The 14,924-nt window shown below is 39.4% G+C and overlaps 1 protein-coding gene across 2 annotated transcripts in view; it reads left to right on the top strand.

The window, feature by feature from the left end:
• gabrb2a (gamma-aminobutyric acid type A receptor subunit beta2a) overlaps positions 1-11,244 on the top strand; it is a 77,292-nt gene extending 66,048 nt beyond the window's left edge. The window contains exons 8-10 of one of the 2 annotated variants that reach the window (XM_036576934.1): positions 4,814-5,058; positions 5,658-5,798; positions 9,833-11,244. In XM_036576934.1, coding sequence (XP_036432827.1) covers positions 4,814-5,058; positions 5,658-5,798; positions 9,833-10,180 — 734 coding nt within the window. In that variant the 3' untranslated portion in view covers positions 10,181-11,244. The remainder of the gene's footprint in view (positions 1-4,813; positions 5,059-5,657; positions 5,799-9,832) is intronic. The other variant, XM_036576935.1, reaches the window with a different exon arrangement.
• Positions 11,245-14,924: the final 3,680 nt, after the last annotated feature.

Here is a 14,924-nt window from a genome sequence, read left to right as displayed (position 1 = left end):
TTAGTTTTTTCTCCTCTTCTCTGTAATCATCTCTCTGTCTTGCTATCTATCTCCGTCATCCTCTCTGTCTGCTTATTCAGTCTCTCTCTCTCCCTCTCTCTCTCTCTCTCTCTCTCTCTCTCTCTCTCTCTCTGTCTCTCTCTTTCTCTCTCTCTCTATGGTAGTAAATTAGATCACTATCAGAGGCAGTCGACACTGAGCGTGTTTGTTTAGGTACATATGAATTTAAACAGATTGTACATACAGACGCCTCACTCATCAAAAACAATGGCGCTATGTCAGGCAGGTGAGCCGGCATGTGAGGAACACCGCCGGACGGCCGGAAACGAGAGAAATACAGGATGTGCTTTTGCAGCCCTGGCTGTGACGGAAGGGGAGAGGACAGTGACTTTTGGCAGCATCATTTCTCTGTTTACATTAGGCAGCTATGTTTTCATACTGTTTATTTATGGATCCATTCTGTGTGCTGTGAGGGTGATAAATGGTGACATGAAGCAAAGCAAGGTTATTTCATATTGTGTAATAAAAACGTGTCACTCTCTAGAATATAAAATCGCACAGAACTGGATTGAGTACAGTACAGTGGTGATGCTCTATACTGCTTCACTTCTGTACTCCTTTGTGGTCCATTGTGCTGGACTCTACTGCTGTTTCCACAGCACCACACTAACGTCACTGTCGTATCCCTGAAAAGGTGACTTTATAACAGTAGAATAACATTGTCTTTTGCATTTTTACCCAATTTCCTTCTCATTTTAGTCTCAACCTCAGACACTCTGCCCCTAATATCTTTTGCATTAAGTTGGCCACAACTATCAGGAATTTGATTGGCTATCTGCACAGCCTTGTGTACACATTACTTTTATCAGTCTGACAGACTTTTGCAAGCAGTTGGCTGCTCTGTTCCCCATGATCGAGCCTTTCAGAGCGAGATAGTTGCTAGACTCAAAAAAGTTCATGGATTTACATCTTTCAAAGTTATCCAAGAGGTTTCTTTGAAACATTTAGTAACTTTTAAGCTAGTTATCCTCAAGCTTTCCGATGCCTTTTTCTCTTTGATGGTAGCCACATTGGTTTGTGACAGAATGCACCAAACTCTCCCACAAAGTCAGAAGTCTGGCCTACAGGATTAGTGGCCAAATCTCAAATAGCTTCCTTTTTTTGAAGACTGAAAGTTATATTAAGAATACTTAATGGCAAGCAGGTTTTTGGTGATGTCATCTCAGAGGCTTTAGAGTAACATTAAATGATCATATGCACTGATAGTGCACTATGGGAGTTATATATGTTAAATTATGCACTGTTTTGGTCCAGGAGCCATTATTCTAAGACCTATATAGTGCATTAAGTAGGGACTAGGGCTACATTCACATTACCAGGTTGAAGTGGCACAAATCCGATTTTTTGCCCTAATGCGACTCAGATCTGATGTTTTCAAGGCTTTGTGGACACACAAATCTGATCTTTTCAGATCAGATCTGAGCCACTTTCATATGTGGTCCTAGATCAGATACGTATCCGATCCATGGCCCTGCAACCTTAATGTGACGCTCAGATCAGAATTCATGTGCTTTTTTTCCCCTGCATGTGCACCACCATTTAGCATTACCATGGCAGCAGCGCCGAACAGAAGTTAAAGCCTGTAAACAGTGGAAAAGCAGCTCATCTCACCTTTTTCTCCTTCATCTCGTTCTAATAATGAAGCTGAGAGCTGATCAGAGTTAATGATCTTCACAGCGAAGCTCGTTCTGCTCGTTAGTCTGTTTGATGATGCACGTGATTCATTCGAGTGACATGATTCATTGCTGAGTAGGATGTTCACATGCGGGTCATTTCAGGACGCCGGTTCGTTCACATTAATGACAGTTTTGAATCACTTACCTAAACGAGTGTGAACCATCAAGTCAGAGAGATCGGAAAAAAGTGAAAAATCAGTGAGGCTTGTAATGTGAACGTAGCCTAGGGACCCATTTGAGATTCTGCCTGGGTCTCCACCTATCACACTATACTAACAAGCTAGGAGGGTTAGAGCTGGCATGTGTTTACTCAGAGACTCATGAAACCACCACATTTTTCCAAACTGCCAGTAACACAACATCGTTGGACGGCTCACAGCTTTTGGAGGAGAACGCTAACTGCTAAGAATTAGCTAACAGACACTGTGGTGGTTAGCATTGTGCTGAGTGATGTTAGGAAAGGAAGAGCCACTCTACTCACCCAGAGAGAGTGAGGACAGTCATGCTGTTTTAGACTCATGATCCAGGAGTCACGATCATGAGTAAACTCATGATGTCCTGGGCGACGGGGTCAATGAGTAGCACCATTCAGGATATCCTTAACCTTACTGAACATCCATAACCTTATTGATCATCCTTAACCTTATTGAACATCCATAACCTTATTGAACAAGATTTCATACCAAGTCATTGTAAATGGGCCAGTCATCATTAGGTGCCACCACAATGGCAGCTGCAGGTTTATGAAGGGTGTAAACACTAAAAATGGGAAAATTAAACTTTTCTTCATAAGTTTTAATACAACACTCATTCTTAGCATTACTCTGTATTATTTCTTGAGTTCCTGTACTCTGTTGCTATTGCTTCTGTGCTATATTGCTATTTACATGGTGATTCTTGTGCTGCACTGTACTGTTCTGCTGTCTAGAGTGCAGTATTACACTGCTGTCCCTGCCGCTGTACTATAGCATTGTCCACATACTTAGCTGTATACTCGCTGGCCACCTTTTTGGAAACTCTTACCTTGTAGCTCCATCTCGCTGGTGTAGAGTTAGAAATTGTGGCTTATCTGTTGCTGTACAGTATTTTTTATCCACCTTTATCCATGGTCAGTACTGACATGTGTAAAAACCCCTGAAACACAGTTGTGTCTGATACACTCGTACCGACGTTACACACTCTATCGTGTCAGTGTCACTGCTGTGCTGAGAATGATTCACCTTCCAAATAACATCTGGACAACAGCTTTCCTGACCAATGATGAATGGGGCACAGGCTGGCTGTCAAACTGACCTATCAATCGTTGTTTCTTAGATACTGTTGCTAGGTTCAACAAACTTTACAAAACCTAATTCAGCCTTGAGACATATTGATAAAGTGAAGCTGCTCTGAGACAACAACAGACACACACAAGTAGAGGCAGAAACCTTTAGATCCCAGCGAATAAATGATAAAAATGATAAGTTATATACAAACATGTGATTCAATCGCGGGTCCCTGCTGTAGCGGTTATGCAGGATAAGGTTATATGTCAATAGCACTGGACCCAATTAGTATAACCTTTCACAACATACAGGATACAAAACATTTAAAAGTGAGTAATACACTGTAAATATAGGCGTTCTGACCCAGAGTGAGCTGTGGGCTACACCTTCTCATTAGGTTGAATGGGATTCAGAATCCTGTAAAGCTTGTCCAGCTTGGCAACAGTTGCCACAAAAAAGCAAAGCGTGGGGCACGGATAGGTTAATTGCGCATGGCTGATGGGCGAGAGTCTATAACCTTATACAATGGACCTACAGTCATATGCAAAAGTTTAAACACCCCAAATGACATGTTGTGCTGATTTTGAATTGAATAACTACAGGAATACAATTAATTATGGCATTTTTCTGTTAATTTTAGAGCACAATTTCTATTTATTTGCTGAATTTATTTTATTGGACCATAACATAAAATATAAAATGTCCCATAACTTTTGCACAGGCCACATTTTATGTTTTGTTTCTTTCCTATATGTTAAATTCAGTAAATAAACAGTAATTGTGCATTAAAAAGTGCAGAAGTGCGTTCTCTGTAGTGGATGTGTAACTTAATTTCAGTTAGAAAATCAACACAAACTTTTGCATTTGACTGTATGTAGTAGGTGTTTCCAAAAAAGTGGCCAGGGAGTGCAAGTACAAAGTAGGTGTTTTTAGAATGGTATCTTAGTCAATAAACCTAATATTTCTCCTATCGAGATTGTTGTAAGCCTAAGATTATTTACCTTATGTCTAGACATTTTTACTTGTTTTAAGCAATTTTATTAAGTAAAATTATCTAACAGTACTGGCAGAAAATTTAGCTTGTTTTAAGAAAAGTGCCTGAGGCCAGCAGTTAAATAATTTTACTTGACAAAACAAGAAAACAGTGTCTAGAAATAAATTAGATAATCTTATAATAAGAGCACAGCCATCTCAAAATGCGAAATATTAGATATATCGCCTGGATTTAAGATCATTTCACTTGAAAACATACCATTTTTTGCAGGGTAATAAAGTGAAGTGTGAGTGGCGTCATTAAGGGGGCCATATCCTACATTTAAATGTTGTCCCCTTTTGATGTCTGTGTGGTTTTAAGGATGCAAAAACAGTTGTAATTCATTTCATATGACCGTTTTCCAACCTCTTTTTATCCCTTAAAATTAAACAGGCTGTTTTTGTTACTGTGCCTTTAAGACCGATATAGGTAGACAAGCTCTCTTGTGACGGGTTTCGCTGTATTGTATCTCATTCAGAAAGCAGGCCAGGCTGAAACACTTCTTATAACTTCAGCGTGAATGGGCGGAGCTAGGCTGCTGAAAGCGGAATAGGTGGATATGTTTAAACAAGTTTTGGGGCGTCACACAAACAATGAAATCAAAGTGGGCTGTTTTTGCAGCTTAGTTTCTATGGACTAGGGAGTGAATGTGCTAACAGTGCTTGCGTCCTACATTAAACTATTTCATTCCAAAAAACTGTGAAAAACCTGATGTCCTGTGATGTCCTGTTTAATGCTATTTTTTATTCTCTACATACCACCTTGCCCTTGACCTGCAGGTATCACCACTGTGCTGACCATGACCACCATTAACACCCACTTGCGGGAGACCCTTCCCAAGATCCCCTACGTGAAGGCCATAGATATGTACCTGATGGGCTGCTTCGTCTTCGTCTTCCTGGCCCTGCTCGAGTACGCCTTCGTCAACTACATCTTCTTCGGCCGGGGCCCTCAGAGACAGAAGAAAGCGGCGGAGAAGGCGGCTACCGCCAACAACGAAAAACTCCGGCCCGACCCCAACAAGGTAGCGTCCGTCTGGATGCCCTCATGTCAAAAAACAGAAAAATAAAAAACAGAAAAAACAAAAAAAACACCTGGTCAGGGTTTGGTCCAGCGCAGCTGTTCCTCTGCAATAGCTGGTTTGTTATTTTGAGGTTATGTGTTGTGACTTCTGTCCCGCGCCCTTTCAGGATCAATGGGCTTTAGGTTTTGCTATGACTCTGGAAATTCACCTTTATGTTTTTTTCCAGTGGCGTAGGTTTGCTGATCAACCACAGTTTAATGGATTTTTACCCTCCAAAGGACATTGTGTGCTTTTATTTTTCCTCTGGCGGATCAGAACAGAGTTTGGGTAGCAGTAAGTGGTGACCTTGCCGTTTCACAGGGCGAGTCATCTCTCAGCTCAGGGCTGGCAGGGCGTCAAGCCGCTCGCTTCATAATCTTATTGAGCTTGAATAAGTTAGATGTGCCAAAACCCTTCTATCTCTTTCTCACTCTCACTCTCTCTCTCTCTGTCTCTCACTCTCCCTCGCTCACTCTTTCTCTCTCTATCTGTCTATCATTCTCTGAGTGTCGCAAAGCTTCCATTTCCCAAGTAACAGTGCTGATTTTGTGTACTTGCAGTGGATGGTGGGAAATGTAGTTCAGAGAGACGATGCTCTGTATGCCAGAATGAAACAGAGGGAAATTGACGTGTATGACTCGATGTGGGATCCAATCTTTGCGGAGGATGCTGCATTAGGACTAGGCGAGCAGAGACTTAAGGTACTGCCAACTGGAAAGTAAAACATTAAAAATGGATCTGCATCGATATAAGCAATCAGAAATAAATAATTAATGGCAATAATGAAACCACCTGAGCTGTTTTTCTTTTTTGTATTTGTTGATTTTTGGTTGGTTTAGAGTAATGGTGGTAGCCATCATCATTTCCACCACTTCCACTCCCCCTTTTTTTGATTTGATTTGCTCTTTGCACCTGAAACTCTTTCCCAGTAAGCATGTCCATTTGCTGACTGCAGACGACTCCTTTGCTTTTGAAGGGAACCAATCAGTGTGATGAATTCTCAGTTTCCGCACTCTTTTAACAGCTCCTCGTTGACTTAGCCTCGACATTTTCCACCGGGCGAATCACTGAGGTCGTTTTACGGGCAGTTCCGTTAAAATATTAGCTCAAGTGAGGTTAAATGACTCCTTGGAGGGCTGAGAGATTGAGCCAATGTAAATGTAGACCTCAGCAGCAGGGCTTGCCCAGAAGTCATTGCAATCTGACACAGCGGCTGCGTCTCAAACCACATACTACTACACTATACATGCCATACTAATGAATGTACTGCTAATATCTGTGCTGTTTTTGCATACTATTTAGTATAGTAGTATGTGGTCTGAGACGAAGCCAGCTTCTTTTTAGAAGCTAAAAACATGGGGGCCAAAGCTGTACTTGTCCCAGAGCAATATAACACTTTAAAATCTTTCTTGCTTAAAAATGATAACATTTAATGGTAATGCTTTCTGTTAAGCAGAACTGCTAATGTGATTTTCTTCCTTTACTCTGCTAGCTTGCTAGGTAGCAAAGGGCTAGCGACAACAAAAAAGAACAATGCGCCACAGTTCTCATTTTATATCACAATTTTAAGCGAAACAAAGCAGTTATTTACGAAGTTTGTGCACACAAAGTTTGCTTACCTAGCAAATTACCTCAGTAAAGCTGGCTTAGCTGTAATTTCTATTAAAAATCCCCTCTTTCCCTCGTCCTGCTTAGCATAGCAGCTACTTTACTCTGCTAGCTTGCTAGGTAGCAAAGGGCTAGCGACAACAAAAAAGAGGATCAATGCACCACAGTTCTCATTTTATATCACAATTTTAAGCAAAACAAGGCAGTTATTTACAAAGTTTGTGCACACAAGGTTTGCTTACCTAGCTAAATACTTTACTAAGGCACTCTTAGCTGTTGTTCCTATTAAAAATCCCCTCTTTATTGTTCCCTCCTGCCTTTGTCCTGCTTAGCGTAGCAGCTACTTGTGTAATGTATATCATACGCATTTCCAAGTCAACAAGGGCCTAAAAATAGTACTGAAATGAAGAGGTAGGCTTGGATTGATTTCTCGGTAAATAATAAATCGTTAAGTAACTCAGGGAATCCGGAAATGTTCTGACCTACAGGTAGTTTGCAACAGCGAATGTAATCTGTATAACAGCTGAAAATGTATACTGATCAGTCAACGATTTTAGCTGTTTAAAGGGATTTTCTAAATCAGTATGACAAAGGCACCATGTCAAAAATATAAAAAGATGATGGTTTTTTTCGGGGTAGCGGTTCTGGTGGTTAGTCAGCAGTCATAGCACAACAAAGGCGAAAAAGCTTCATGCAAAGCTAACACCCACATGAGCAGAGGAGGGGAGGGTGCAGTAGGCTTCCTCTTTATAGCGGGGTGAATCAGAGCATGTTGCTGGGTGGGTTTTTTTTTGAGGAGGGGGCGTTCAGAGGAGCCTCACGTTCTCCCCTTATTCCAGCCTTGTCCCTCCCTCCATCTCAGCAGCCCTTTCCCTCACCACTCTTCTGGACCTTTGCCTTCATGAGTTCGCCTTTTCCTTTGCATTTATTTGCCTGATTATTTATATTTGCAGACAGAATTTTAACCATGTCTTGGTTGAAATTCGGAAACGACTATGCTCTGTTTGCTATGTAGAAACTGCTGCTTAAACTACAGCATGGTGTGTACTACATATGACAATAACATGTTTTAATCAACGGTTTGGCCAAAAATCTAATTTACACAGTTTTCCTATCCCAAATGTAGTCGATTCACCAAGATATGTTTGTTAACCAAAGTTTGCTTCTTTAGTTTTGCACTGGAGCTACGAAGCTAATGTCGCTAACAGGTAATGGAAGCTTATGGCATTGTGTAAACACTTAGAAACTGTGTTAAGTTGTTATGGAGTTGTTAAGGAATCTCAAATAGACTTGCTTTTGTGGTTTCTGACATTACTGGGCTTTTTAAAAATGGACAAAAGCATGCAGCTAAATAAAAAAATGCTAGTTGCTGTTGTAAGGCCTGAATTTGCCACTACTTCACAGTTAGAGGCATGTGTTTAGCGACTAAGGCATGCAGTTTGCATGCTAACTGCCTAAAAGCTTCCATTACTTGTTAGCTAACAAGTCAACATTCGATGATATATTTATTGTGTTCTGGAAAAGCTGGGTGACACTGGATTAGTACTCTAATATATCCACAATGTATTCATTTAAATACATTTGTGTCCCTATACAAACAAATGTAATATTTTACTGTCATGCTAATCCAGGTAAATTTTGACATTTCATAAATGTTTATCAGTATCAGCAGATATTTACATGAGAAATAATGCTTGTTTGCACTGGCCCATATCAGTGAACACTGTAAGCTACTAGAGCTGCACAATAAATCGCATTTTAATTGTTATTGTGATAAAAGTTTCCACAGTAAACCTGAAGAAAAATGCATAAACTGTTTGGGACAATCAGTGGCAAACCATGACTAGACCTTCAATTTGGGATATAAATATGAAATATGAGGATAATGATCTATGAAAATCCACGATAATTCTATCTTCTGTCCCTATGGGATTCTATTAGGTTGTTAGCGCCAAGTTAACAGCGATCTATATGAATATTTTTTGGCAGTTTTAGATTAAACACAGACATTCAAAGCTTCTAAAAGACATTACATGTTTCACTTGAAGCTTGTAACAGACATGTTAGCAAAAGTTTACCTTGTAGAATTTTCACAGTGACTCTTTCAGCAAAAGCTGTGCCATTTCTAACAACCCACTGAATAGGCCGCCACTCATATTCTCAGTCAGTGGTGTATGTAGAACTTCCAGAAGGCCTAGAGTGACATTTTTACTCATGAAACAGTCTCACCTATTGAAAATCAAAACATGATTGGTTTATTCTTCTGTCACTTTGCAATTATGCTGATGGTTAAACTAACACCTTAGGACTTCTCTTCAGCTCCTGAAGTCCTAACCAATAGGAGAGCCCTCTTACCCATATCTACCTTGATATCATAGAGAAAAACAATTCCTGTTTGGCCAATTTTCTGCCCAGTGTTTTAGGAAATGAACCCTTTTATTTGCATCCAAAACTGAACAATGTGATACTTGCAGAATTTATATACAAACATGATTCTGATTAATAAAAATGAAAAAAAAAATTAACTTGTATTTTGCTGTTCTCACAAATCTAGAAAATCTACGAAATGTATGAAGCAGTAATGGCTACTGTTACAACAAATCTGCATCATCATAGGGAGCTTTTCAAGGAATTTTCATATCCAACAGCCATCATGATATCCAACGGCTTTAATACAACATCACATTTTAGTTCATATCGTGCAGTCCTATGAGCAACATTAGCCTCTGAGCTCCAGTGCAAAACCAAAGAAGCAAACTTTGGGCAGCAGAGATGTCTTAGCTGATAGGCTACATTTGGAGTATGGAGAAAATTGATTGAAATCTGTAAATCTGATCATTATCCTAACCATTGCTTTCAGTATGTTTTCCTCAGCAGTAATTTGTCATACATTTAACTTAGTTATAAATTATATCTGTGGCTAAGACTATATAAATACAGTATCTAGTGCTGAGTTGTAATGCATTCAATGATATTGTTGCTTTGCTTACATGCTATTCATAACATTGCCATGATGCTTGGTGGAGATTTATAAATCCAGTTATTTTAAAAAAGGAAATATTTGCTGAATATCAGAGTAAAAACTGAGTGGATGAGAAGAGTATAATTTGTCTCCCCACCTTCACAGATGAACCCAGATGACATCCGGCTGACCACTGTGGAGATGAAGAATGAGATGGGCCCAGGAGATCTGTCCCGTGGGCTGGGGGACCCTCGCAGCAGCAGCATGCTGGCCTACGACAGCTCCACGCTGCAGTACAGGCGGGCCGCCCTGGCGCGCCACAACTACGGCCACAGCGCCCTGGAGCGTCACGCCACGCAGAAGAAGAGCCGCCTGCGGAGACGGGCCTCGCAGCTCAAGGTCAACATCCCTGACCTGTCTGATGTCAACTCCATCGACAAGTGGTCCAGGATGATCTTCCCCACCCTCTTCTCCTTCTTCAACGTGGTCTACTGGCTCTACTACGTTCATTAAGAAGGGCCGGAGAGGAAGGAGAGTGGACCGAAACATGTTTAAAAGAAAAAAAAATAGAGAGAATTTAAAAAAAAAACAAAGCAAAACAAAACTGCGCCCCTTTTTCTCTGATTTCTTTCTTGCTGTTATGGAGGAGACTTGGAACGTATGGGGACGAAAAAAACATCAGGATTGACTTTTTTTTTTTGTTGTTGTTCTGAGAGCACCATAATAAAGACTGACAAACACACCAACAAAGACTGAAAAACTGGGGCCTGTGGCGGAGTTTCAGTATATCACGTATATTTGTCATTCGTAGCTTACTCGCTTACTCTGTGGATCAAATATTTATGCTTGTGTTTGCATATCTTTTAAGGATTCGTTTTTTTGGTTAGTATATCTATTTACTTCGTAGCCAATGCTAACTGCATCCTGGAAAGCTTTATAGATGATTTTTTGAAGGAGTCATCCTTGAAAGCCTATTTTCCTATAGTTAAAACTGCTGTCTTTCAGACATCTTTTTAAAAAAAAAAAAAAACGCATGCTTCAGTTTGTTTTCATTTCTGCATCTCCTGCGGCGAGATGGAGCACAATGCATTTTAGTTTTGACTGGTTAAAGATCCTTCTATTCTTTCGAAATGAGTTCGCTTGGGCGCAAATCGCAGAACACTGTCTTTACGGGAGCCAAACAGGGTAAATACACGCCAGGTAACTTGTTGTCATCGTGACGTTGCCGTCGTTGGAGCGGATGTGGATGGGCCTGTATGGGGAGCTCTCTCCTACACACCCAAAATGGCTTAAATTTGCCCCTCCTATGGTGGGGACTCTGAACTTTTGAGGGAAATCGAACGAGATTGGGGCAAACAAAACATGACTGAGGACATTCGTAGCCCCGTGGAAGGACAAGATAGAGATGCATCACTATCCTGGCAATCTGTCCAAACGTAGGTCATCAAAAAACACTACACAATCCTCATCTCTGCACTGTATAAACTCATGGGCGGCGATCAACGGAGAGCAAGCGGCTGACTGACATCTCTCAAGTGTTCTCAACAAAGTGATATAATGGACAAGGTGAGTTTCCCCTTGATATAAAGAGATACAGCATACTTGTAATTCATTATCACTACCAATAGATTTAAGTTAAGAAAAAAAAATCATAGATGATATTAAATCATATTAAAAAAAAGACACAATTTTGTAATTCAGTAGTTATACTATCAGATGTTAATGTTATAAATCATTATTTAAACATGTATTTTTTGGTGTACTAGGTTTCTTATTGTTGAGAAAGATCTTAAATTCGTGCGGAGCAGGCAAACAACCAGAATCTTTCTCAAGGCCTGTACGTGCACCTGTTGAGAGTACAGAATGCTGAAAACGAATAAAGTCACCATATCAAAACACGACAGTATCTGGATAGAACAATCGAGGCATCTGGAAGGCAATTTTGTACAAAATCCTGTAAATTGTAATGATATTTCATAATGACCTGTAAATATATATTGTGTAATGACTGTCAACAATAACAAAATGTATCTAAATTAAATGATTAAAGCTGAATTAAGCTTATATCTGTTTTTGGAGTGTATTGAGTATGTTGCTTTTTTAGATTTGTGAATGGTCCTTAAACCTTTGACCCAGGTTATACAGGGAAAATTGGTACCAAAACAAATTGGTCAAACAGCAACACTGATGCCAAAATGGGTTCTTGGGAGTGACATCATAGATTAAACATTGCTGAGTCTCTAAAAAGCCACTTTAAGGTACCACTTTACAATAAAACTACCTTTATAAAGTGTTTAGGAACAGTTTAAATTAGTTTCATTAATGGTTATTACTATTACTAAGCCTCACTTTTGGTGGTTATTAGTGTTAATAACTCCTTAACAAGTGATCATAGACCATTTGAGATGCCAAGAAACCTCAAACCAAACAGTAAAACCTAACAATTCAACAATTAGAAAACCACATTGACTAATAACACAAAGCACAACAGATACCAAGGACGCTTTAGGCCATTGTTTTAGCCCTGGTTCTGAGGCCCACTGCCCTGCATGCTTTTCCTGCTTTAACACACTGACTTTAACTCAATAATAGACTGTTAATGAGCTGATTAATTGGATCTGGTGTGTTTGGAGCAGGGAAAAGTGCAGAGCAGTGGGCCTCAAGGACCAGGGTTGAGAAACACTGCTTTAGGAAAGCCACAGATATCTCAGAGTGGGAGAGCAGTACACCTGGAACGCTGTCCTGAAAAGGGTGCCACCGACCCTCAAGGATCACTATAATACTTCGTTTGGGTCCTGTATACTTTACTGCGTATACTTCGGAATGCAAATTTAGTGATTGAAGTTCATTTAGGCCAAATGATCATTTCTAACTAACACATATTACCACATAACAACACATCCTGCTGGTGGTTGAATGATTGTAACTTATTAAGATATATCTGATGATGCTGACTGTTATAATGCTGACTGATGAAGACAAAGTAATATAAGTAACCTGTAAGATCTGAGTTTAACAGTATAAACGAATGTGGGATCACTATTTGGCAAGCAACAGGTCACTGTTACTTTTATATGACTGGTTTTGGTTTTTAAAGGTGGTTATGAGCTCATTAATAAACATTAATAAACAATTGTTTTAACCATTCATTAACCTTTTATAAGGATAGTTTAATTGTAAAGTGGTTCCGAGTTTTTTAATGGATGGTTCTTTAGAAATTAGATATGTGAGTGTGAAGAACCTTGTTAAAGTTTAATGTGAAGGATCTCCATAAATTAATAGCATAATCTAGATCTGGTCTGATGCCGGTTAGGGGTATCAGAAAATGCTAGGTGGGATATCAGAGAGGAAAACAATGGGCCTTATTCACCAGTATCTTCTAAAGTTTTTGTTCTCAAATGTGTTTTTGAGAAAGGTGCTTAGAAAAAGTCTACGTCAGATTGGTGACGTGTTCTTAAACCTCAGAACTGTTCACACCTTTGTGCTCTTGAGTGTGTGTAGATTCTGTTCTTACCTGAGAACAAACCCAAATAAGAAAACACTGGTGAATGTCAGAGTTTTTGTGGAAACTGCGTAAGTAGGTTTTGAAAATAAATGTATTCTTAAGAGCAGTTGCTGAATGAGGCCCATTGAGTCTAATCCAATTTTGTAACGTGTCTAGACTGAAATAGCACTGACTCACAGCATGCTGTGATGTTTTTAGCTGTGTACTTCTTACTGTGGGGTAGAGTGGTTGAGTAGTTTCAGCCTACTTTTAGATGCTCATCTTAAAGTCAATCTAACATCAAATAGACCATGTTTACCTTGTTGGCTCATGTATCTGGTCACATTAAGCGTGATTTATCATATTTTAGTCGATTTTTCAGAATGTCAGCATAATTCAGTGGTTTAAATGTAAACAAAGTCATTCAGGGTGGGTTGATGTAGGGAAAATGTGCCAGTTCAGGTTTCTTTACAGTGGTGCTGATAGGAACCAGGGGTCACAATGTCCACAACACAAATGTAGCCATTTTATTCCCTATCCAAAACCACCAGTGAACCTACACGTGGCTTCTGAGTGTTTAATATGTAATGTTGATGATGGTAAAAGTTGTCTTTGGGGACTACTTTGCCTGTGTGTACAGACAAGTCATATGCAAAAATTTGTGCACCCCTGGTCAAATGACATTGTTTGCTTATTTTCTAAGTGAAAATAAGTGAACACATCCTCCACAGAGTAAACACATATGGCGTTTTTCTGTAAATGTTAGTGCACAATTTCTATTCATATGCTGAGTTTAACATATTGGAAAAATAAAAGATGAAATGTAAATGTGCCTTAACTTTAGCACAGGCTAATTTGGGAGGCCCAAACTTGTGCAGCATTCAACTGTGAATGAACGGCTTTTAAAAAATACATTTTAGGCCAAACTTTATCTTAACTTTATATCAAAACTATAATGAAAACAACATCTGAGGCATTAGGCTGGGTATACATAACCATTTCTTATAAATTATGAAGAAATGGAGGAATTTTCTTTTTCAAGATCATCAGTCTATTAGCAGTCTATAGTTGTAGTATATTAGTCTATTACTAGTCTATAAAGAAAATATAAAAAATATTAGTTTGGTATCAGCATCGGTGATGCAAAAAGTTTCAATATCTATAGTTCTATAACGATTAAAGACATTTTTCTAGAACCATACATCCAAGCCAAGAACCATTTAGGAACCTTTAGTTATGAGTCTATATATGGTCCATCTTGGGTCTTTATATATGACCTATTTTGTCTTTCAGCTTAGGCCTTTGGCTCATGCTCCAGGTGAACAGTTCCTGTTGCTGGCTAAAGATAATAAGCTGCTTTAGATAATCATCTGCTAAATGGCTAAATGTAAATGCATAGCCTGCAGTTCATTATCACTCATTTCTTTGAGCTCAGAATGAAGTGGCAGAACCTTAATGTACTATAATGTTTGGCAAACTCAGCAGTTTTTAATGCCACTTTATTACCTTTTTTTCGCAGAAGATTTTAAAGAGACTCTGTTTTGACATAAATACATGCCTTTTCCTGGGTCTGGTTAGGAAAAGGAAAGGTGATGATATAGGATGAAGGTGTATGAGAGTGTGTACCGAGCTGCCTGTGAAGGATTTTATCTTCGCTTTATGACTGAGTGGCTTCCGGAGAATACTGATAAAACCCAGAGAATATATAATGGATGAAAAAGCAACACATCCGCTCCTGTTGGGGGGGTGGTGGGCAAAAAAAGCGAGTTCTCG

The sequence above is a fragment of the Colossoma macropomum genome, unplaced genomic scaffold (assembly GCF_904425465.1).
Source record: "Colossoma macropomum unplaced genomic scaffold, Colossoma_macropomum, whole genome shotgun sequence".
Classification (NCBI taxonomy): Eukaryota; Metazoa; Chordata; class Actinopteri; order Characiformes; family Serrasalmidae; genus Colossoma; species Colossoma macropomum.
The sequence above is the reverse complement of the archived record's forward strand: the minus strand, read 5'-3'. Positions and strand labels throughout refer to the sequence as shown.